Consider the following 22,830-nt stretch of genomic DNA (forward strand, 5'->3'; position numbering starts at 1 on the left):
ATTTTGCTTCGTCGACCCCTGGGTCTGGCGTCTGCGATGCAGGTGCATCCCCAGACGCCGTGCCACAGCACGAGAATTGAAAGGCTAATAAATAGCATATTATATACAGTACATTAAACAACAAAAATGCGTGAGCTTCAGAGACAGAGGTCGCAACCGGGTACCCGATACCCGTACCCTACCCGATACCCGGCTACCCGTACCCGACCGGGTACGGGTACCCGTTTGCGACCCTGGTGCGGCAGGGTACGGGTACGGGTAGACCGTGAGTCACTGGTGAGTCACCGTTTGTCACTCATTTCCCAACGTCTTGTCTCTTCTCACAATTCAAGTTCCTAGAATCAACCCACCCGCGCCTGCAACATGGCTTCATCCCAGAGGTCGCAATCAGGTACCCGATACCCGTACCCGGCCGGGTACGGGTGTAGGGTACGGGTACGGCCGGGTAAGGGTACCCGTTTGCGACCCTGGTGCGGCCGGGTACGGGTACGGTTAAGGAATCAAAACCCGTTTGCGACCTCTGTTCAGAGAGTAAACGGAGTATCCGGCGTAGACCTAAGCGGTGACACCGTCAACGGCACGGAGTTCAAGTGACGCGAGGTGAGTTCGAGACGACGAAGGGGGAGCAGCAACCGAGAAGAAGTGACCCCCTCCTTGGCAGATGTTCTCCCAGCCTCACCAAGGGGCCGTCCATAAATGACGTCACGCACCTGGGGGGGGGGGGTCAGACATTTGTGACGATGTGTGACGAGGGGCTGAGGGGGGGGTTTGAGAAATGTGACGTCACATCAAAATGCGCAACTTTAAATACATATCGACGGCACGTTCTACTTAATTAAATAGACTTTTTAATTAATGTTTTCTCCTACAACAGAGTGCAGCGCCACATTAAATACGCACTACAATGACAATAGTTTAAAGCGATTTGAAGCATGTTTTATTTTGAAGGGGGGGGAGCAGAACTTTGTGACGTCATATTTAAGGGGGGGGGGGTCTGACTTTTTGTGACGCCGTGTGACGAAGGGGGGGAGGGGGGGGTCAAAAATCGTCCAAAATCGCGTGACGTCATTTATGGACGGCCCCCAAAGAGGGCACGGGACGTACTAGTAGCGGTGTGGGAGTGGTTGTGTGGGGTTGGGATCTTGACGACTGCCACGGGCTGTGCTAGATCGGTCGTGGTACCATGCCGTGCCCATGCCCCCCCCCCCGCTGCCGTAAAGCATCTCGAGATAATGTTACATTTAATTATTCATAGATAATTATCACTGCACTAGGTGACTTTTTTTTTTACGACCGTCAGAACCAATTTGTGTGTCCAGTAGTGCGCCAATCCACCAATACAAAGACAAATATCTCCCCCCGTGTAGCCTTAGGGGCCTACCATAAATGACGTCACGCACCTAGGGGGGGGGTCAGACATTTGTGACAATGTGTGACGGGGGGGGTGAGAAATGTGACATCACATCAAAATGCGCAACTATAGAATTGTTATAACAACACTCCTACAACATCAGAGTGCAGCGCCACATTAAATACGCACTACAATGACAATAGTTTAAAGCGATTTGAAGCATTTTTTATTTTCAAAATGGAAATATGGTTTGGGGGGGGGGGGCAGAGCTTTGTGACGTCATATTTTGGGGGGGTCTGACTTTTTGTGACGCCGTGTGACGAGGGGGGTGGGTCAAAAATCGTCCAAAATCGCGTGACGTCATTTATGGACGGCCCCTTAACAGACTTTTGGGGCACGTGCTGTTCGTGAGCACCTATTGAAGGCCGGCACGGCACACGAGGGGGTCGGTTGCCAGCACCACCAGCTGGTCAGGCGGTCCGTGTAAAAAAACACAATTTGGGTGCAGTGGAAATTTCTTTGAAGATTCTCACGGTCGCTTTGCTTTTCATTTTTTTTGTTCAAGTCCACGTGGGTTTCCCACTCAAACCCACGTGGAGCTGTGTGGGTCTCTTGCTGCCTTTTGAAGGTCCTGGTGTTAAAGTTCAAGTTTATTTATTAGGTATAGCCCTTGTGAGCCATTCGGCTCTTGAATCGGGTGCAACCGCAACAAACAAAAAACAAAAACATGAACAAGAAAACATCTTAAAGTGACTATGTGCCAACAGAAAATCCAAGAAAAGACAGCAAAATATTGCAGAAAAAGCACCGTACACCAACACTGTGTGCAAAAATCCCAGTGGAATGCAAGTCAAACAACAACAACCACAAGACAACTTAGATTAAGGCCATCAGTCTAACTCTATACTACAACAAACAAACATGGCCAAACCAAAAAACTTTTCGAAAATCACCAAAATAAAGCCATAAAAGCAATGAAACAGCGATCATAGGAACTGTGACCGAATTTTCACAATAAACGACGTGAACAACATGTATTACCAAACTCTGCAGCCATAGCTAGCTGCATTAGTCACTCCACAACAGCAGGAGAGTAGGAGCCTGGTGTAAACCACACGGCAGTCCTTCGCCGCCCTTTTGTCAATGCTCTGCTGGACGATGGCCTTCCCAAGCCGTGTTGGCCGTGGCGGGTTACTTGGCCGAACTCCTGCACGACGATCGGCACGGGTCGGTGAAGGTGGCAGCATGGAAGTACAGCACAACTGTGAAACAGCCTCGCGGCAGAAAATAGTTAACCGGAATGATGCGCTAAAATCAAACAGTGCTGATTTTATCGCCGTCACTCGTCTCCCGTAAAGGAACACGGGTTGATGAATTAATGAATTACTTCAAGCGACTTCTTGGTTCTTTCGGTAAAGTTACGTAGAATGGAAATAATAGAATAATACAAAATAAAACATAATAAGATAATTCTCACGACGTTTCGGCCACAACGCAAGCAGCCGTCCTCAGGTGGAGAACAGGTCTGTCGAGGAGACAGATATTTTTTTTATTTTATTATTTCCATTCTACGTGACTTTACCGAAAGAACCAAGAAGATGAATCCCTGCAGTCACGAAAGCTTTAAATCGATACTTCAAGCGAGTGTAGCTTTTTCCCGTGAGTGACGTGGCACACGCCCTTGGTGATAATTGAGGGTGGGACTTGCTTGCTACTTTTGTGTCAGACCCGTTTATATTCGCTTGCAACCTCGATTGTAGCTTCTCCAGCAAAACATAAGAGCACGCGGTTATTTATCTGTGACCGCAACGCCACTGATGCATTGCCTTTCTCACGTGCGTCAAAAAACATGGGCGGTGAAAAACATTGCCCCCATCATCGCCATCACCACCACTACCACTACCATCATCTACAGCTCCGTCATCAGTCCCCACTACCACACTGGCAGGCGCTCATCTGCCACGGAAACAATGGGCAGCGCTTAACAGGAACTGCACAAACCTCGGACGATGCTGTGGATGTCTAACACAAGAGTAGAAAATAAAAGACTCTTTTCCTGTGTGCTAATGGGTCTACGAACACCGTACCAATATCCATAGAACTTCACACTGTCCCAAATATGCATGTGAAGGTGGTGAGTGGGCGGGTGAGCGAGTGGTTGAGTTGGGTATATCTGCAAATCACTAACTCTCAATACAGAGCAATTGAATGCCTAAAAGGAAACACATACAGCGAGTGTACAATACAGTATTTATAACGAATGCATTCCTAAGCTTCAGCACGTGCTCATTTTTTAGGGTTTTTTTTGTGCTGAATTGACATTTGTTGTTCATTTTTTAGGAGGACAGGTTTTGAAACAAAGACAGGAAAAACATAAAAACGGGTTTTTATTTTTTTACAATGCATCTTATCGTCACGTGTTCAGCGTCGGTTACTTGCAGTCATGTGCTGCCCGATGTGCATTAGCAACGTCACCTGTTGCGTCGAGCACAGGATTTCAGTCAAGAGGTCAAACATTCATCATTTCCATCTACGCGTGCATTCGTTGTGCAATGCCCATCGCACTGTTGGTGGCCCTGAAACGTTGGCGCAGATTACACATTGCCACGCCAGGAATGGGCCCCATTTCACCAGACCTCGCAAAGCTAAGAAGGGGTTGAGCATGGATCGTGCTTGGATGGGCGACCGCAAAGCACAACCCACGGGCGTTTTAGGCCTGTGTGAGGCTTTGCGGTGAGTAGCGGAAGGCGGTCAGAAAAAGCCATCGTCGTACTGTACTTCTATGCTTCCGGGGAACTGCGCTCACCGCCGTCACCAACCCATCAATGATGAATTTTTTTTCATTCAGACGCTTTCTCTCCGACAGACCTGTTCTTCACCTGAGGACGGCTGCTTGCGTTGTGGCCGAAACGTCGTAAGAATTGTATTTTATTATGTTTTATTTTTATTATTTTATTATTTCCCTTCTACGTGACTTTACCGAAAGAACCAAGAAGACCATCAATGATGGTCAAATAAACTCCCGTGTCCCGCACGGCGTACGGGCACCATCATCCAGCAGTGGATCGGCAACATTTACATGCCAGGGGACAGGTTTCGCGCCTTGATCAAAGGCGCTCTATAAAAAATAAGATAAGACATTCTCTCCCTCGGACAGCCACTGTTGAATTGAATTTCCACAGAGCGGTACTCATTTTAATAACCCCAACAAAATGATGATGATGACGACAGTGATTATGATGATGATGATGACGGTGACAGCGTTGGCGGTGGCTTTGCGTGTCAATCCCTGGACCCACGACTTAAAATCGTGACCTTCCTATCCGTGATCCAAGCGATCTAACCGGAGCGGCGACAGTCCCATCCAGGTCTAATTTTGGCCTCGCAGACTCTGTGGCATCCCGCAAAGTCACGTCGGTGTCAGACAGCCCCGACACGTGTGTCTGCTGCTGCAGCCCGGGGTTAACCCCCAGCGCAAGTCCGCGAACTCGGAACGTACATTTCGGGCTCTTTAAAGACACGTGCAATGCTCAGGGTGTAATCGTGAAGTGGCGTTTTGAGTGGGTATAGTATATCGACCAGTTAGGACTTTAATTCGGATAAGTCATCCGTCCATTTTTTTTTTAATCGGGGAGGAATGCCTGTAAAATACCTCGGCATTGGACATACGCTGTTGAGCTGACCTTCATCATTGCTGTCACGGTCATGGTGCATTCAGTTTGACCTTTTGTGTGTCAATCCGTTGACGTACACTATTCCACATATAAGCATATGGTGTTCTGAAACTGTAGCCAGCTTCAATATGACACCATTTAGGTATTATTAGGATGACATTTTTTTTTAGAATGCCCCACTCGGTGTTCCAAGGTTGCTCAAATTGTGAAACTGTGCGCCTGAGTTTGGCTGGACGTGCGGTGCGTCAGGTTGATGAGCGGCAGGACGTGAGACTTGCTCCGGGTTGATGGGGGGGGGGGGAAATCGCCTTGCGACAAGAGCCTACTTCTCATGCACAAGAAACATCTTTAGAACCGGCTCGCTCTAAATAAACTCGAGACACCCACTGACTGAATGTGCGAGAGACGAGACTTGGTTCGAGAGGTCTGGTATCGTGCCATTCATTTTATATTTCCTATATTTATTTGAACACAAGGACCCTCGCTCAGTACATGAACGACTCGGTGCAGCGTGGACTGGGAAGAAATTGAGCGTCAGAGCTTGTGTGTTGTGTAGTCCTTGGAAATTACGACAGCAACAATTATAATTCTAGTCATGCTTATGGCAGTATGTTCGATAGCTAAATGCGCGTATGATTGGCCGACTCTTGCGAACGACGTTATGCTCCGAAAGCAAATGAGCGTTTTGTTATGGAGGTTTCCATCCGCTAACTTTGTTTCTCCAGTTAAGCGGCGTACGACTGAAAAGGTTCTTTTAAGTTTAAATCGACGGTAACGTTTTAACAAAACTCCTGACACCCGGATTCGTTTCGCTTTTGCTCTCTCCCGCGCGAAACGCAGCTCTCTCTCAGGCCCAGGAGAAGTTCAACCAGTGTCTGCAGAGCTTCAACTTTGAGCTCATCGGCGATGCGGAGACCGACGACGAAGGGAACATCGGTACGTATCGGGGCTGAGGGCCATCGCTCTGCGCAACTATAACATCAGGAGTGGTGTTATAGTGGCGATGACGTAGCCTGCCGTGCATAGATGTGCGACCCTTGTATCCACCGCCGGGTGAGGCCTTCCCCTACACCATGCGGGACGTGGGCAGTTATTTGACCATACTTCACCACACTGGTCAATGCGTCTCGGTGAATGTATGTATGTAGAATTTATTTCGCACCGCACTTAGCCAACCGTGCTAAGAGGTGTGGGGGGGAGGGCAAGGACAACAAAACAACAAGCAGTTCTAGAGGTAGAATACACAAGGCAGGCAGTGTGAGCGAGACCGTACACACGAGATAGAACAGACGAAGACAAATCCAAGCGAGCCGGTACGAATGAGACAATACAAATAAATTATTCGATTTCGAATCGCGGCCCCCCGAATTGCGATTCTGTGTCGTGCCGAGCCATCGAATGCGCGCCGCGTGACGATGCCCGAGGGGGGAATCGGTAGCTGTGCATTGCCATCGCAAAGTCAAAAAAGCTTATTATGTCACGGAGAGCGAAGTTCGTCTTGAGATGATGCGCACGGCCTTAGGTTTCATACCAGTCGAGCTTGTTGGCACAGTCATTCCAGACCACGGTGCAGGAGTCTACGCTTGTCTTGCCACAAGGGCAGGGTTACGTAACGTCGTGCGAGTAGCACAACGCTCGTGGGGGAAGGAGCGGGGGTGAGGAGGATGAGGGGGGGGGAGTTACACAACTGTGATGAGCGGAACTCCTTGCCCCAAGTGAGCAAAGGGCAGTTGGGCATTTCCACAAAATCCACGCGAACACTTCAGTCGCTGCTGTAATAACAACAATAATAATTGATTTGCTGTAATCACAAGGTGGTTTCTTTGCTCGGGCGTGATTATCACGACTACGAAGTACGGCAACCGCGTTGCTTGTTTACGCAGGAAAAGAATCAGGATAGCTTTTTTTTTCAGGGGAGTCCTGACAAGTGCCCAATAGCGTTTTTAGAAACCCCCTGCGGCACCCCGCAAAGGCCATTTGGCCGGGCGTGCATTTTGAGCTTCTCGCCGTTTTTTTTTTCATTTAATAAGCAGGCAAAAAACAACAACATTCCCCTCCGTTAAAATCTCTTCCTTGAAATAACAGAAATTACTCCCCCCTCCCCCACCCCCCCCCCCCAGGTAGCAGCCTCCCAAGCCGTGTGTGATGCACGATAAGGCCCAGGCGATACATTTTTTTGTGCGAAGCGGCGTTTTGTAGGTTTTACATTTTTTTCTCAGAAAACAGGAAACGAGCTGCGTCGTTGAGGCCACTTGCCATCGGTTACCCAGCGGTTATTCACGGTTTGGCTCGTAGAAATATTTCGCGACCGATATTATTCACAGTAAAGGTTTTGTTTGTTTGTTGTTGGGGGGTTATATCGCGTAAATATTCACGTGTCGTTTTACCCGCCACCACCCGAAACAGTCGATTAGTAAGGTTTGTCACGTGAACAAAACGTGCAAATTAGCTGCTGCTTCAGGACACCGGTTGTGTGTTGGAGAGTAATTATTCACAATTGCGCTTTTGTTGCCGTTTGCTCTGAATATTTATTTTTACACGTTCGGAGTTAACGAAGGGCGGCCGCTTGTTTAGGACGATTCCGTAGAGATCAACGCAGGCACCGATTTGCGTGGATCGCGGCCGTCGTGGTCGTGAAGTGGGACCGACGCGTCTGTTCGGCGCGCTGTGGCTACGCTACTACGCATCGGGAGCTGTAGCGTAGTGGCGGTTAGCGCCGCTGCGCTACGAATCCGGCGACCCCGGGTTCGATTCCCGCACGCAGCCAACACGACGATAATCTGAACTGGTCCTGGGCCTCCCCTAGGTTGACTCTGCCTCAAATGAGTACCTGGTGTGGTGTGTAAACATCATCACTGGAGAGACGAAGGCGATCGAGCGTGGTGCTGGCCACCCACCTCCTTGTGTGCCGTGTCGGCCTTCATAGGTACTCCTAACAGCACTCGCCCCAACAGTCTTTTAAGGCCATACAGTGGATCGTTGTTTTTGCTTTACTACACTACAACAGCTGCTTTATACCCATTTTCCACTAGCACATGCGAGCTGAGCTAATAGGTGATGTCCACTGGGTATTTTGCCCTGCCCGGCCATAACCAAGCCTCCTCGTAAGACGTCCGAATCCTGCTTCTGGCCCAAGCAGAGCCAGGGAAAGGAGTTAATGGTGCTTCCGTTACGTGTGAAGTCCGTCAGTACAACTCAGCAACAACCGCCACTCACCAATAAGTGGCGGTGATGTCACCACGGCGCTTGTGCCAAGCTATGTGAAGTGTCGGAACGCCCACTGGCAGGAGGTCACGGGGCAGACCCGGGTGCCGAGGGTTGACCGACTGAGATGACTGGCAGATGCATCACCTGTGGCCCCTACTGTACAACTCGACCCGCAGCGTCAACCGCATGTGTTGCGTCTCGACTCGAAACGACTGATCTGGCTTCTGTTGGGGAAAAACAACCTGCTGCGACTTCTTCTTGAGCCGTGCCAGGCTTGCCCTGGTTAAGCAGTGGGAAAACGAGGCATCGACTAATTCTTTGGAAGGAAAACCACGTGCTTTTCGTGATTTATGTGTGGCTCTTTTTGGTTAGATCAGGAAAAATCTGTCGTGGGTTTTCCGATCGCAGGCGACACATACCCAGGTGGCTCCATTGATTGGGCACCACGGTGTCAAGATGCTTTTACCATCTACATGGCAGAGGCTCGGTCTCATTAGCAGCAGTTGCACTTTAACAACTCTGGCACCCCCCCCCCCTCTCAGCCAGTCTACATAACAAAGGCTCAGTCCTTTGTTATGTAGACTAGCCGTAGTCTCAAGCCGCACCTTACCATAATTAAAAAGGGGGCCTGTCCTGGCCCATCCCCCCCCTCAACCAGTATATATACGGGGTAGTATCTCTTGGAATCTCTCATTTACTTGATACAGCAAGCGTGCTGTGACGGTTCCACCTGAAGACAGAAGCTTGTGTTGCCTCCGAAACGTCGTGATTTTTATTGTATTTTTATTTTATTTTACTTTTATTAATTTTAATTTTTTGCCTACGTGACTTTATCGAAAAAAACCTAAGAATATGAATATGTCAAGATGTTACTTTCCTAGCCTGGTATGCAGGAGGCCGTGGGTTTGATCCCGACCCTGACACCTGTATTTTTGGATTTTGCATGTTTTCCCCGTGGTTGTGTGGATTTTTCTCCGGGTCCTCTGGTTTTTCCCTCCACATGATAGCCACTTTCTTGAGCTCTAATTTATGGCCAGGTCACTTCTGAAAAAGAGCTATATAGCTCAGTGGGCCTTACCTAGTAAAATAAGAAATAGTTTAAGAAATAGTTTATATTGGTTGCAATGCAGAGGCAACGTACGTTAAAAAGAGTCCCCTAGTCACTGCAATACCGACTTGGGAAACTTTGGCCGGAAATATGGAGGTGAAATTTACTGCTTTTGTTAATCGAGTTAACAAGCAGGGAATGTGGCGGTTTAAGCAGCAGTATGGCCTCTGGGGAGGTTAGACGTGGCACGGAGCCTGGGTTTGAATCCAAGAAACTGGCTGTGATTTTCACCGGCGGTTTCAACATGCAGTAAATTGATGGTGTCAGCTTCGTCACCTCACCAATGATTGCACCCAAACAACAATCTGTGTTTCATAATTTTACTTTCTCACTTCATTTGGATAAATTCCAGCTGTGAGGTTTTGAACATGGCATTGTGCTGCAGTTTGCGATGAGCACTATCCTCTGCAACTGGGTATTTTGAGACGGTGCAGTGCCCACTATTGTGTGGATACCAGAGGTCGTTTGAAGGGGTCTCGGGACTAGTTCTGTGATATCCCATCCCTCTCGCCGTTTGTGCGAGAGTTCCAAATTAATTATTCGCTTTGGAGGGGGGGGGGAACAAAATGATTGTGGTTTTATTTTCAATGCCCTTGTACCAGTTCGTCCTGTACAGGACAGTAGAATCTGCATGAGCGCCCCATATGAGTTTAAATTGGAACCACAACAAAGACGGGTTAGAGCCGGGCCGTACCACCCTCAACGTGTGTATTTATGAGGCTGGATGTGGCAATAGAATTCCATTCTTTTATGTTGCAGCAACTCACGCTCGGGCACGTGGCCATGCTAAACTAAAACTAAGTTTATATTTGACCAGCTAAGGCCCACTGAGCTATGTAGCTCTTTTTCAGAAGCAACCTGGCCCCAAATAAAGTGGCTTATGTCGAAATTTATAGCAGCCAAATACTCTAAAACGCGTGTTTCTAAATGTGGAGTAAAATCCGGAGCGCCTGGAGAAAAATCCACGTGACCACGGGGAGAGAAACGTGCAAACTCCAAATATACAGGCATCAGGGTCGGGATCGAACCCACAACCTCCTGTATACCAGGTGAGGAAGTTAACATCTACAAGAGGACAAGAGGCACACTCAGTGAAACCAAGTCTGGCACGCGTGGGAGAAAACAGCGGTGCAACATTTATTACTGCCACTTAATTTTGTATTATTCTGAATGTGTTGTTCACCTCTGAGCTAACGCATCCGGCATAAGCTAAGCAGAGCCGAGCCCGGACGGTACTTTCACTGGCGATCACCGTGCGGGACACAGTTATTGGCCACTGCGGGGCTATGTGGTGGACAGCAGAGGGCAATGCAGCATACTCGATCATTGTGCTGTACTTCTACGCTCCCAGCGTCTATTCTCCACACCTTCACCAAATCCATGCTGACTTGCGTGGTGAAACCGGTCAACTCACTGCCGAAAACCTACCTGACGTGGCGAGGCCCTTATTTACACAAAGGGCAGCGCCGCATGTACACACGTACGTGGGTTACCAATACAAACAATTCATCCGGGTGCCTTGGCTTCCTGCTTGGTGACCGCAGCGTCTCTCGGTTGTTCCCCCCCCCACTCCAGCCATCCATGCCGGCGGCTCCCTGCCCCTGCTCAAGGCCATGCTCAAGAGCTTCCTCTTCTCTTTCACACATGACAGACGATGTTGCAGTGCTACATATGACTGGCTATGTTTTCCCGAGAGCAGCGCTTACACGACCGGTGTGCAACAGAACATCCAGTACACTTCGGCAAAGTCCCAAGGTGTACCGTTGTATTTTCGGAATTTTATCGAAGAGGAAAGACCCTCACAGTTCACCAGCGAGGACGGACAAACCTCTCTCCCGTGCCGTTCAGTGGTCGATCCTGCCCCCACTCCTACCCCCCACCTCCCCCCCACCTCCTGCCCTACCCTCTCCGTTGGCAGCAGACACGGCCGTCAGCCCTCACCTCCCCGGCATTATCGCTACCCTCGGTCGCGCATACGCAGTTGGGCAAATGATGTGCCGCGAATTTCGAGCCAGCTCGAAAAGCGTGAGCCGTGGAATGAGAATGGTGCAGAAGCACTGCACTGCTACAATTAGTGCGGTTGGCTACGTACGGTGCGAAAGAAGTTCAACATTTATACTTATATTATACAAACTGAATATATAACCATGCACATGAGGCGCACCTCAAACGGTTTCTATACAGCGCGTCGAGATGCGCTTGCAATCGTCGCGCAATGCAAAACCCACGTATTTCTTCGAGTGTCTCATCGTGATATTTTTCTCTCCTCTCCATTCAGCCGTGGCGCTGCAGGAGTTTGCCGAGCTGCTCCGTCTGATGGACGAGGAGCGATCGCGCGTGGTGAGTGCCTCGCCCTCCAGCACCGGCGCCGATCGCCGACGCGTCGCCTTGAATTCGTAGCCTGCACCGAAGGGGCCGACGTGTCCACACCCCATGGTGGCGAGATGTTGACCACCTCGTCTGGGTCGTAGGTTCGATCCCAACCCTGCCGCCTGTATATTTGAAGTTTGCGTGTTCTCCCTGTGGTTGCGTGGATTTCTCTGGGGGCCCTCTGGTTTTTCCCGCCACATTTAGGATCAACGTGTGCTTAGAGTATTTGGCTGCTATATATTTCCACGTGATAAGCCGCTTCGTTGAGCTGTCATTTGTGGACAATTCATTTCTGAAAAAGATCTAATACAGCTCAGTGGGCCTTACCTGGTAAAATATAAATAGTTTAATTGTAGTTTAAATCGTTTTTTTGTTATAGTTTAATGGTTTCAACATACAATGTTGGGCCAACGTTGGCATGTTGTTGGAACCATTGGCCCAGCATTGGCGGGGTGTTCCACATCTACTTGGCCCCCTCCCTAGTGAGCTAATTCACCACGACAGCGATACGCGAGGGTTGATTCGTTCATCAAAACAAACTAGACGGACAGCAGTCCATGAAGTTGGTGTCGTTTTTACTGTCCGAATTAAAATAATGATGGTTAAGAAGTATATATTATCCATCAATGCGTGTGCCACCTGCTGTGGAGCGTGGCTCAGAAACATTGACATCGAGAAAAGCCGGTGAAGTAAAGGGTGAAAAGTGTACAGAGATTTACGAAGAGGCATGCGCTGGGCATCGCATCAAGAAATGGGAAGAGGGATGCGTGGATTCGATAACTCTGCGTTTAGTTTTTTTGCCATTCCCCCGCAGCTCTGATAAGCACGGTTGGCTACATACGGCGCGAAAGAAGTTCAACATGCTTACATGCGACACACGCGGGTTAACGACATCGGTCAAACTGCCAGGAAGCGTAAGTGGCAATGGTCAAGAGCCGCCGCTAGAAACGACGTCAACCGATGGTCAAGATGAATAAGGGATGGACCGTGTCTGAGAGGACGTCCACCAGAGGAGCTGGAGTGAAGGAATCGGCTGTGTGCAACCGCGAGATGGAATAGTTGCATCGCAGGATAGCGTGGACAATGACAGTGCAGGGAGGGCCTCCTCCAGCTGTGGGCTGATCATGATTTGTCTTTCGATTTAAAGCTTTCGTGACTGCAGGGATTCATCTTCTTGGTTTTTTCGGTAAAGTCACGTAGAATGGAAATAATAAAATAATAAAAATAAAAAATTATAAAATAATTCTCACGACGTTTCGGCCACAACGCAAGCAGCCGTCCTCAGGTGAATAATAGGTCTGTCGAGAAGACAGAGTCATTCAGAAGAATAGGTCTGTCGAGAAGAGAGAGTCTGAATGACTCTGTCTTCTCGACAGACCTGTTCTTCACCTGAGGACGGCTGCTTGCGTTGTGGCCGAAACGTCGTGAGAATTATTTTATTATGTTTAATTTTTATTATTTTATTATTTCCATTCTACGTGACTTTACCGAAAGAACCAAGAAGATGATTTGTCTTGTTTCTGGGCCACTCGGGAGTTTTGGGCCCTGAACAAATGTGTTTTCGGCCGCCGCTAAATCCGTTCTTGGCTGACGTCGTTTTGCTGCAGGTATTATCGAAGCAGCATTAGTAAAAGCAGCAGTATCATCTCTAACAGCAATAACAACAACAGCCACCATTCACTACTAAGTGGTGGTGACATTACCACGGTGTTAGGCCAGGTGCACTTTGAGGCCATGTGCAGTGTCGAAGGCTCGCTAACAGGAAGTCACGGGACAGACCCAGGTGCCATGGGTTGACTGACTGAGATAGCAACAGCAGCAGCAAATGCAGCAGCTCTAACAACAGCAGTAGCAGCAGCAGTAACAATAGCCACTAATGAGTCTCACTCTGCAGCGTTTCCCACCACTGTTGGTCAATCGTAACCTCCCGTTGTGTTGTCTTTAAACAACACCTGTGACGCTTGCTCTCGGAATGTGTGCGTTGGTGTGTTCAGCTTTTGAGAGCCGTTGCTCGAGCTCAAACATTCACAACACTGTTGTGAATCCATCGGTTAAAATTGTAAAAAAAAAGCCAACGGAGCCGACAAAAGTTATTCGCAAACTTCTCAAGCGCTTCTGTTTGTCAGTTGTTCAATTGTACTGGGAGTAAAACAAAAAATCATCACGTTCGTCAATAACAGTGTGGCCATAGAAGAATTTGTTTTTAATAATATGCGACGTTCCCGACAATAGGCCTTCTTCAAAGCGCACAAATAGAGAGGGCAGAGAGGTGGAGTGAGCCACTCCTGAGTGAGCCACTCCTGAGTGAGCCACTCTACCTTCCTATGCACTGTGGCGAAGGGCCATTGACGAACGTTGCCTATTTGTAAATTATTTTCTTTTAAGGCCCCCGTTTTATTGACGAACGTGTTGAGTTATATTTTTTTATTGTTAGTGCTTTGTGCACCACTGGCAATGGTGTATCACCAGATGACGTGTTTAATTTTGTGGCTTATAATACATCACTAAACTAAAACTACTAAACTATTTCTCTTCTTGGTTCTTTCGGTAAAGTCACGTAGAATGGAAATAATAAAATAATAAAAATAAAACATAATCAAATAATTCTCTGAATGAGACTCTGTCTCCTCGACAGACCTGTTCTCCACCTGAGGACGGCTGCTTGCGTTGTGGCCGAAACGTCGTGAGAATTATTTTATTATGTTTTATTTTTATTATTTTTATTATTTTATTATTTCCATTCTACGTGACTTTACCGAAAGAACCAAGAAGATGAATCCCTGCAGTCACGAAAGCTTTAAATCGAAATTTACTAAACTATTTCTTATTTTACCAGGTAAGGCCCAACTGAACTATGCAGCTCTTTGTCAGAAGCGAGCTGGCTGCCACAAATGATAGCTCAACAATAAGCGGCTCACCATGTGCAAATGTATAGCGGCAAAATACGCTAAACGCGTGATGTTGATTCTGAATGTGGAGGGGAAAACCGGAGGACCAGGAGATCAAATCCACACGACCACGGCAAAGATAGAGAGAGAGACATGCAAACTCCAAATATACAGGCACCAGGGTCGGGATTGAACCCACGACCTCCTGTATACCAGTCGAGGTAGTTAACATCTCGCCGCATCAACTACGCTTGAGCCCGATTTAACCATGGGTGATTGAAATGCAGATTGGAATCCAGGATCTCAGCAGTGCTTGCGCAGTATCTCTGACCCCTGAGTCGCATGGTGAAACTAGCTTTGAAATCATCTCGCATTCATCGCTATTCTACCAGCGTATGTACGTTGAACTTATTTAACACCTTCCGTAGCCAACCGTGCTCATTGGAGGTGTCGGGGAAGGACCACAAATCAAAAGAAGAAGACAGTGTGCCTAAAGAATACAGTCTATTCAAAGCAGTGTCTACGACATGCTGTCGTATATGCAACAGAAGCACGGTCGTTGACGAATAAGATGGAACAAAAGTTTAAAAGTGCGCAAGGAAGCATGCTTTGAATTATACCGAGACTGAATGAGGTGCACATGGATAAGAGAACATACGCAAGCAAGAGGTGTCGTATTGAGGGATTAGAAAAGTAAGTTAGAATGTCAGGGAATGCAAATGAGGCCAAGAAAAAAAGGAAATTTCTTGAGGTTGTCAAAGTCTTTTGACTACTGGAGCTAATACTTCATCAACTCCACAGATACGCTGTTGTTGACACTGGAAGTGAGTTGTTATGAGTAATAGTATTGCCTGTGTGTCAGAGGTCGCAGCCGGGTACCCGATACCCATACCCTACCCGATACCCGGCTACCCGGCTACCCGTACTCGGCCGGGTACGGGTACGGGTACCCGTTTGCGACCCTGGTGCGGCCGGGTACAGGTACGGGTAGGCCGTGAGTCACTGGTGAGTAACTGTTTGTCACTCATTTCGGGTAGGGTACGGGTAGGATATGGCTACCTGTACCCGGTCGGGTACGGGTACCCATTTGCGACCCTGGTGCGGCCGGGTACGGGTACGGGTAAGGAATCAAAACCTGTTTGCGACCTCTGCTGTGTGTGTGTGCGCGTGTGTCTTGTGTGTGTTATGACTCGCCTTGACAGATGGAAAATGCTCAGAAGATCATGATTCGACCTTTGGAGTCTTTCAGGCAGCAACTGGAGACAGCCAAGGTGAGAGTGGAGCGAGAATTTAAGTGAACTTTTATTTTGAAAGAGATTGCATACGTCTTTTTTAAAATATAAATTTTCGCACTTGTGGCATATTTTCTCACACGCCCTGCCACAGATAAATATTTTTTTGCATCACGTTCAAACCAATAGCTTTAAATGTATATACGAATCATAGCTGTATTTTATCCAAATCAAGCTTCATAATTGATTTTCGGGTCACGTCGCGTGATCTGACACTCAAATTAATTGTAAATCCTAACTTTGGTCACGACGGCCTTCACGTGTTTAACTTTAGCACAATCGGTGACCAGCATTGTTACCATCAGCTCGCCGCACTTGACAACCCAGTTTAATTCAGGATGCTCAGGATATCCGTCGCTGATATATATCACTGATGTTGACCGTGAGCGGGAATCGATCACGGGTCGCTTGGGTTCATGTCGCAGTGCGCTAACCACTGCACCACCGCCCCAGAGGGTACACACATGGACACACACGTATTTATTGAATTAATGTGAGCATTCAAAAACTGTTGGTTCCTCCTTTCAAACCATTTTGACTCTTACTCTTCGTATGTACACTGCATGCCAATTCATTCATCATCATCATCCAGCCACTAGAGGCCATTACATTCGACGCAGCGTTAAAACAAAACGGTCGATGCTTGAATCACGTCGCAACGATGAGTTGGATCGCAAGGGAAGAAAATCATCACAAGCTCCACCACCAACAACAACAACCTCCTCTCCAAACCAAGGAGTGGGACCATGCTCACTGCCGCGCATCTTTTCACCGTGGCAGCTCTCGCCATCCGAAACGTGGTCGTCATCATCGTCGTCGTCGTCATCGTCGTCATCATCGTCATCATCGTCACCGTCTCTGCTGCTGCTGCTGCACATTCGCAGCAGTAGCAGCAGTAGCAGCAGCAGCGTTCGCTCTGCACCGACTTTAAAGAGGCGCTTTTTTTAAAGAATAGTTTTTATCACAACTCAACGCCAGCCCGCTACAAAACACCGATGGCAGAGCGGAGGGGGGAACAGAAACTCCGCAAACAGCAACCCGATTTCTGTGGGGACAGGGCCCCAAAGAAGGGGGGAGATTGGGCTCACCGCCCCCACCCAGGGGGGGACCTCGTGCGGGGTGAAGGGTACTTGAAGGTTTATGACTTGAAGAGACATTTAAAGGCCCCACCTCATTCTTCTGGCTTTCGAGCGACACTCCGAGATTGGCTCCACCTCGGAGTGATGGTCAGTTATGTCCGTGAATTACTAACGTGCGTCACAAATTGCATAATTATATTACGATTATTATCTAACCGTCCAGGCGGCAGAGCTGTAGAGCGAGTGGCTAGCAATCAGGTGGAGGGGAGGATTGACTCGAACCCATCATCCCTCCAGGGTCGTTAAAATCAGTGGTGTCTGCTCTGTCATAGCAGTGTGGGATTTCCTACCACTTGCTCAGAACTCTTCGTGGTAGAGGGGCACCCCCTTAAGTGCTCATTTGAGCAAGAAATCACTTTTTCTGCTTCCTCTGGATGCCTATCGCACTTCTCTGAGTCACGCGGCGTTCGCATTGCTCTTGGCGCATCACCAAGTGGTGGTGAAACCGGCCCGGCCGGGGCGTTGCCTCGCTTGTGGCCCACGGAGACAACTTGCACGGGTTACGTAGCGCGATTCCCGACGCGCCGTCGCCTGCTGAAGTGTTTCATTGGCGGTGCAGGAAGCTGTCGGCGTAGCAGCAGCAGCAGCACCTATTTTGCATCTTCGCAAATTGTTGCAACTTTTTTTTTGTTGCGCTCTCCGGTTTGCGTCTCCCAGATTGTTGGTAAACCTTTGAACAGTTTGCCAAGAGGGTATGTCCCAGCACCCAGTGAGACGGAATAAAATATGAGAGGCAATCAGTTTAACACGTAGCAGGCTTTCGCGACCAATATCATCCATATAATAGAGGGTTTTTTTGGGTTGGATCGCGTAAATATAGAAATGTGTCGTTAAAACCCGCCACCACCTGACACAGCCAACTAGTAAGGGTTGTCACGTGAACAGAACGTGGCTAATTCGTCACTAGTACAGCACACCGGTTGTGTGTTGGAGAGCCAAGCCACAACATTTACAAACTCTGATGAAGCTAGTTGTAAATTACTGGCAAGACGTCGTACTCAGATTGTAAATACTGTGGCTTGGCTTTTCAACACACAATCGGTGTGCTGTACTAGTATACTACACTATACACTACACTACTATACACTACACTATATACTACACTCCTATACACTACATTATTATACACTACAATACTATACACTACACTATACACTACACTACTACACACTACACTATACACTACACTCCACACTAGTGCTGTACTAGTAACGAATTGGCCACGTTTTCTTTACGTGACAGCCCTTACTAGTTGGTTGTGTCGGGGGGTGGCGGGTTTCAACGACACATTTCTATATTTACGCGATCTAACCCCAAACAAACCTCTGTTGTAGATGAGAGGCAATGTTTGAGACGGTAGAAATGAGACGGAACAAAAGGTCAACAATATGTCATGAGTCGACGCAAATGAGATGCCGATAGCATTTCGCCACCGTGGTTTGGTTCTTCCTCGTTGTCCGTCAAGCGCTCGTCACCGGCGCGATGACGAACGCGGAACGGCTCGACGTGTCTTCGAGGATGGACGAACAAAGAAAATAGTTGCCGATTTGAAGCTTTCGTGACTGCAGGGATTCATCTTCTTGGTTCTTTCGGTAAAGTCACGTAGAATGGAAATAATAAAATAATGAAAATTAAACATAATAAAATAATTCTCATTCAGACGCTGTCTTTCTGACAGACCTGTTCTTCACCTGAGGACGGCTGCTTGCGTTGTGGCCGAAACATCGTGAGAATTATTTTATGATGTTTTATTTTTATTATTTTATTATTTCTATTCTACGTGACTTTACCGAAAGAACCAAGAAGAGAAGAATAGTTGCCGTCTCGGCCTGACCCCGCCATCCATTTTCTGTGTGCCGGGTCACGAAGCTGCAAGGCGGCCTCGCTGGAGGATGGGGTCAGAAATGTCGCCGATGGGAAGCGGCCATCGGGAAACGGAGGCGGGATCGCGGTGTCTCATTCGTCTTCTTACCAGAGGTCGCAAACGGGTTTTGATTCCTTACCCGTACCCGTGCCTGGCCGCATCAGGGTCGCAAATGGGTACCCGTACCCGTACCCGGCCGGGTACGGGTTCCCCTTCCCTACCCGTACCCTACCCGAAATGAGTGGCAAACGGTTACTGACCAGTGACTCACGGCCTACCCGTACCCGTACCCGGCCTCACCAGGGTCGCAAACGGCTACCCGTACCTGGCCGGGTATGGGTAGCCGGGTATCGGGTAGGGTACGGGTATCGGGTACCCGGTTGCGACCTCTGCTTCTTACTCTTAGGTTTTTTCGGTAAAGTCATCCACCTGATGACGGAGACTTGTGTTGCCTCCGAAACGTCGTGATTTATAAATTTTTATTTCTATTATTATTTCAAATTTTTTTTTTTTACCTACGTGACTTTACCGAAAAAACCTAAGAGTATGAATCCTTGCAGTCACGAAAGCTTCAAATCTAGAATTCTCATTCGTTTGTTCGGAGACGCGTGGCCCTAAAACTCGACGAGATTGCTCTGAGCCAGAACAAATTAAACTGCAGCGCAATTAAGAGATGGGCCATATACAGTTAATTAGCGGATTATCCGGCTTTGCCGATGAACCGGCGCTTGCGAAGCGGCAAATTAATAATTTTAGGTTTAGCATATAAGCTGCTCTCCACTTGTCGGGGGTCAGTGACTCGTTGCCCACGTGACCGCAGGCACGTCAGCAATGACAGCGATGGCTTTTAAGAAACAACAACAAAAAGAGACGGTGCGTTTATACCGCTTCAACCGCTCTCTACAGCCGGTGAACAACATATGGGTTTTCTCGCCTCGTTTCGACACAAGCTGCGTGTAACATCGTCTGCGCGTTTGTTTTGTCCGGGGCTAGCCTTCTCGCTCCCACCCCCCGCCACCCCACCATCACCACCACTCCCAATGCCCGAGCCAGCGTGACCCCCACGACGCACCACGCGCTTCCGGGACGACAACCCCGCGTGCACCAAAGTTTTGAGTCGCTCGCGCGAACAGCAGCAGCAGCAGCTGCTGTTGTTGCCGCTCGACAAAAGTCTGTCGTCAAATCCCGCCGAACAAGTCGTCGTCCTCGTAGTCATCGCCCAACCCCCCCCGGCCCCCCCCCCCAGCTGGGGTGTGGTGCGTTGGCGGGGTGGGCCTCGGTGGCATCTCGGCGGTTGACCCCTCCCAGTTTTGGAGGGCGCCAGAAACGCAACAAAAACACTGCCTCACCACGGAGTCGAGACGCGTGACCCCTGCCAGTTTAACACGTGGCAGTTAGGAGGCTTTCTTCGAACAATGTGATCCAAAAGAAAAATTGGGTTTTATTGCGTAAATATGAATGTTGTTGAACCGGCCACCAGCCGACACGGCCAATTAGTGAGGTTTTTTTTCACGTAAACAAAACGTGCGTTACTACTTATACACACACTGGTGTGTTGTGGAGGAAGCCCATAGCATTTACCGCAGGGGAGGACCTCTTCACAGATCTGGCTAAATCGCTTGATGAAGCTGGCTGCAATCAAATGCTAAACGTCGCAGTACTCGGGTTTACTCCCCAACACGCCGGTGTCACCTTTCCCGCGCTGTTCCCGCCGGCAGGAGGAGAAGAAGAAGTTCGAGAAACAGACGGAGAAGTACTACAGCCTCGTCGAGAAGAACCTGGGGCTGTCGTTCAAGAAGAAGGAAGCTCAGTTTGCCGAGGTAAGCGAGCGGCCGTCGATTCTTCGCTTCCCTCACCGACCGTCACCGTCACCGCCCCTCCGATGTGTTTGCCGTTTGTCGCCGCCGCGTGTTGTTGTTCTGCGCGATGCCCGACGTTTCGCTGCGCGCCCTGGGATCTTCTGGAAGGCTCGTTGAAAAAGCCCTAAGAGTTGTGGCGTGCAAACGTGCGGAAAGTCGCGCCGAAGCAACGCTCGGGTGCAGCCTGAGAACGTTGGAGAGCTACGCAGCACAACCACAAGCGGCAGTGCCATCGTCATCATCATCGTCGTGGTCATCATTGTCACCATCAATACTATCATCAATTTTGATTACAACCCTATTTACCATCCACACGTTGAAATCGATTTTCTTCCCCGAGCCGCGTTGCCGGGTTGGCACTATCTGCTCTCCTCCGTCATTGTCAACCGTGATCCATCCACCCCCAAGGCTTCACCATCACCCACGGTCTGGCCAAGCGTCCGTTCATCTGTTGCCTGTGCACGAAGTAGGGGCATAAGAACAAACAGTTGTTAAAGGAACGATAGGAGTACAAAGTTGGTTAGCAAAACACTTTTGAAAGGTGAGCAAATCGCTCTGTTTGAAAGCAAAAACGATTGTGTGCTGTAACATGTGATTGTGTGTTCCTCTCTCTGCCTCGGTGTAATATTGATACGTATCACAAGTGTCACCCTGTGATTCGTCAGCTTCCATTGCCTCTCAAGCAGGAAAGCGTCCGAGTGTTTACTTCCTCTCTGCCTTTTGGGCATCAACGCATTTAACCGCCCGCCCCGGGTTTTGTTTGCTCCACGAGCCCAAATGTAACGGCATATTATTTGCATTTAATCCGCGTAAATTTAGAGGCGATAATGCGGCCTCCAAGCGCGCGGTTAGACGTGCGTTGTGAGTGCGTCCGTCGATCGTCGTGAAGACTTATCCTGAGACATTTTGCGAGGATGTTTTTTTCCTTTTCAAACCGCTCGCGCTCCGTCACGTGATTTACGATCACAAACTCGATCCTGATTTGGGGCGAAGGTGAAAACATTTTTCCCCGAAAAATTTTCTCAAACGTTAAATCCCTAGGGGGGTGGGGGGGGGGTGGGGGTGGGAGTCAACTCCAGACAGCGTGTTTCCTCTTGACAAGAAGCACGCGTCAATAAGTATCCAACGGGCGCCGGGGACGCGTTTTCCTCTTTAGAATCTGGTGCAGTCGGAAGGTGGCGTTGCGGTTCCGAGGTCCGGAGCGGTTGAACGGGCACTGGCTGGGTTCGAATCCAGGCAGCCACAAGTGCAGCGAGCTGATGGTCTCAGCCCAGTCACCAATGACCGCAAAGACAAATACAGAGATCCCCGTGTAGCCTTAACAGACTTGGGGCAAGTGCTGTTAGCGAGTAGCACCTATGAAGGCCGGCACGGTACGCGAGGGGGTGGGTGGCCAGAACCACGCCCGGCCGCCTTTGTCTCCCGAGTGGCGAAGTTTACACACCGTACCAGGTACTCATTTGAGGCTGAGTTGCCCTAGGGGATGCCCAGGAGTTCGTAGCACAGCGCGCTGACCGCCAGTGACTGCACACACACACAAAAACCATGCGAATTCAAACATCAGCCTGCCTGTAACGCAACAAACGTGCCTCGCTTGTACAGACAGGGTGGTAAAGTGCTGCCCTCTTCTGTTTGGACTGGAGATCACATGACATGACATCAAAGAGGGGGGGTAGCTCTGTGGTTTTCGCCTCCTGCGGACCGTTCTCGGCAAGAAATCCACGTGGATTCTTCGTTTCTCGTCGCTATGCCGACACCACAATCGAGATACATTTTGGCGAAAACGACGCGTGTAGTACGTTAATTAAATCAGGATCAGAATCATTATTCATACCGGTGGAATCTGATGAGCTATGAAGCTCTTTTTCACAGATGTCCAGTGGGGGCAGCGTCAGCAGGTTATATCAACAACAACAACAACAACAAAATAAATACAATCAAGGAAACACGAGTAAAACAGAGAAGCGTTAGGCAATCAACAACAAAAAATAAAGATAACATATAAACAAAATCCTTAAGTGGAGCATATTTTAAATGAGTAACACGAAGCAAACGCATCAGAATATAATCGATCACAA

The 22,830-nt window shown here is 48.8% G+C and overlaps 1 protein-coding gene across 5 annotated transcripts in view; it reads left to right on the top strand.

Annotated features, from left to right (window-relative positions):
• The window catches only part of LOC144722720 (rho GTPase-activating protein 26-like), a 102,992-nt gene that overhangs the window by 15,453 nt on the left and 64,709 nt on the right, over positions 1-22,830 (top strand). For all 5 annotated transcript variants that reach the window (XM_078601064.1, XM_078601066.1, XM_078601067.1 and 2 more), the window contains exons 2-5: positions 5,866-5,961; positions 11,619-11,680; positions 15,801-15,869; positions 20,612-20,713. In XM_078601064.1, the coding sequence (XP_078457190.1) occupies positions 5,866-5,961; positions 11,619-11,680; positions 15,801-15,869; positions 20,612-20,713 (329 nt within the window). The remainder of the gene's footprint in view (positions 1-5,865; positions 5,962-11,618; positions 11,681-15,800; positions 15,870-20,611; positions 20,714-22,830) is intronic.

The sequence above is a fragment of the Lampetra planeri genome, chromosome 15 (genome assembly GCF_965212315.1).
Source record: "Lampetra planeri chromosome 15, kcLamPlan1.2.h2, whole genome shotgun sequence".
Lineage (NCBI taxonomy): Eukaryota > Metazoa > Chordata > Hyperoartia > Petromyzontiformes > Petromyzontidae > Lampetra > Lampetra planeri.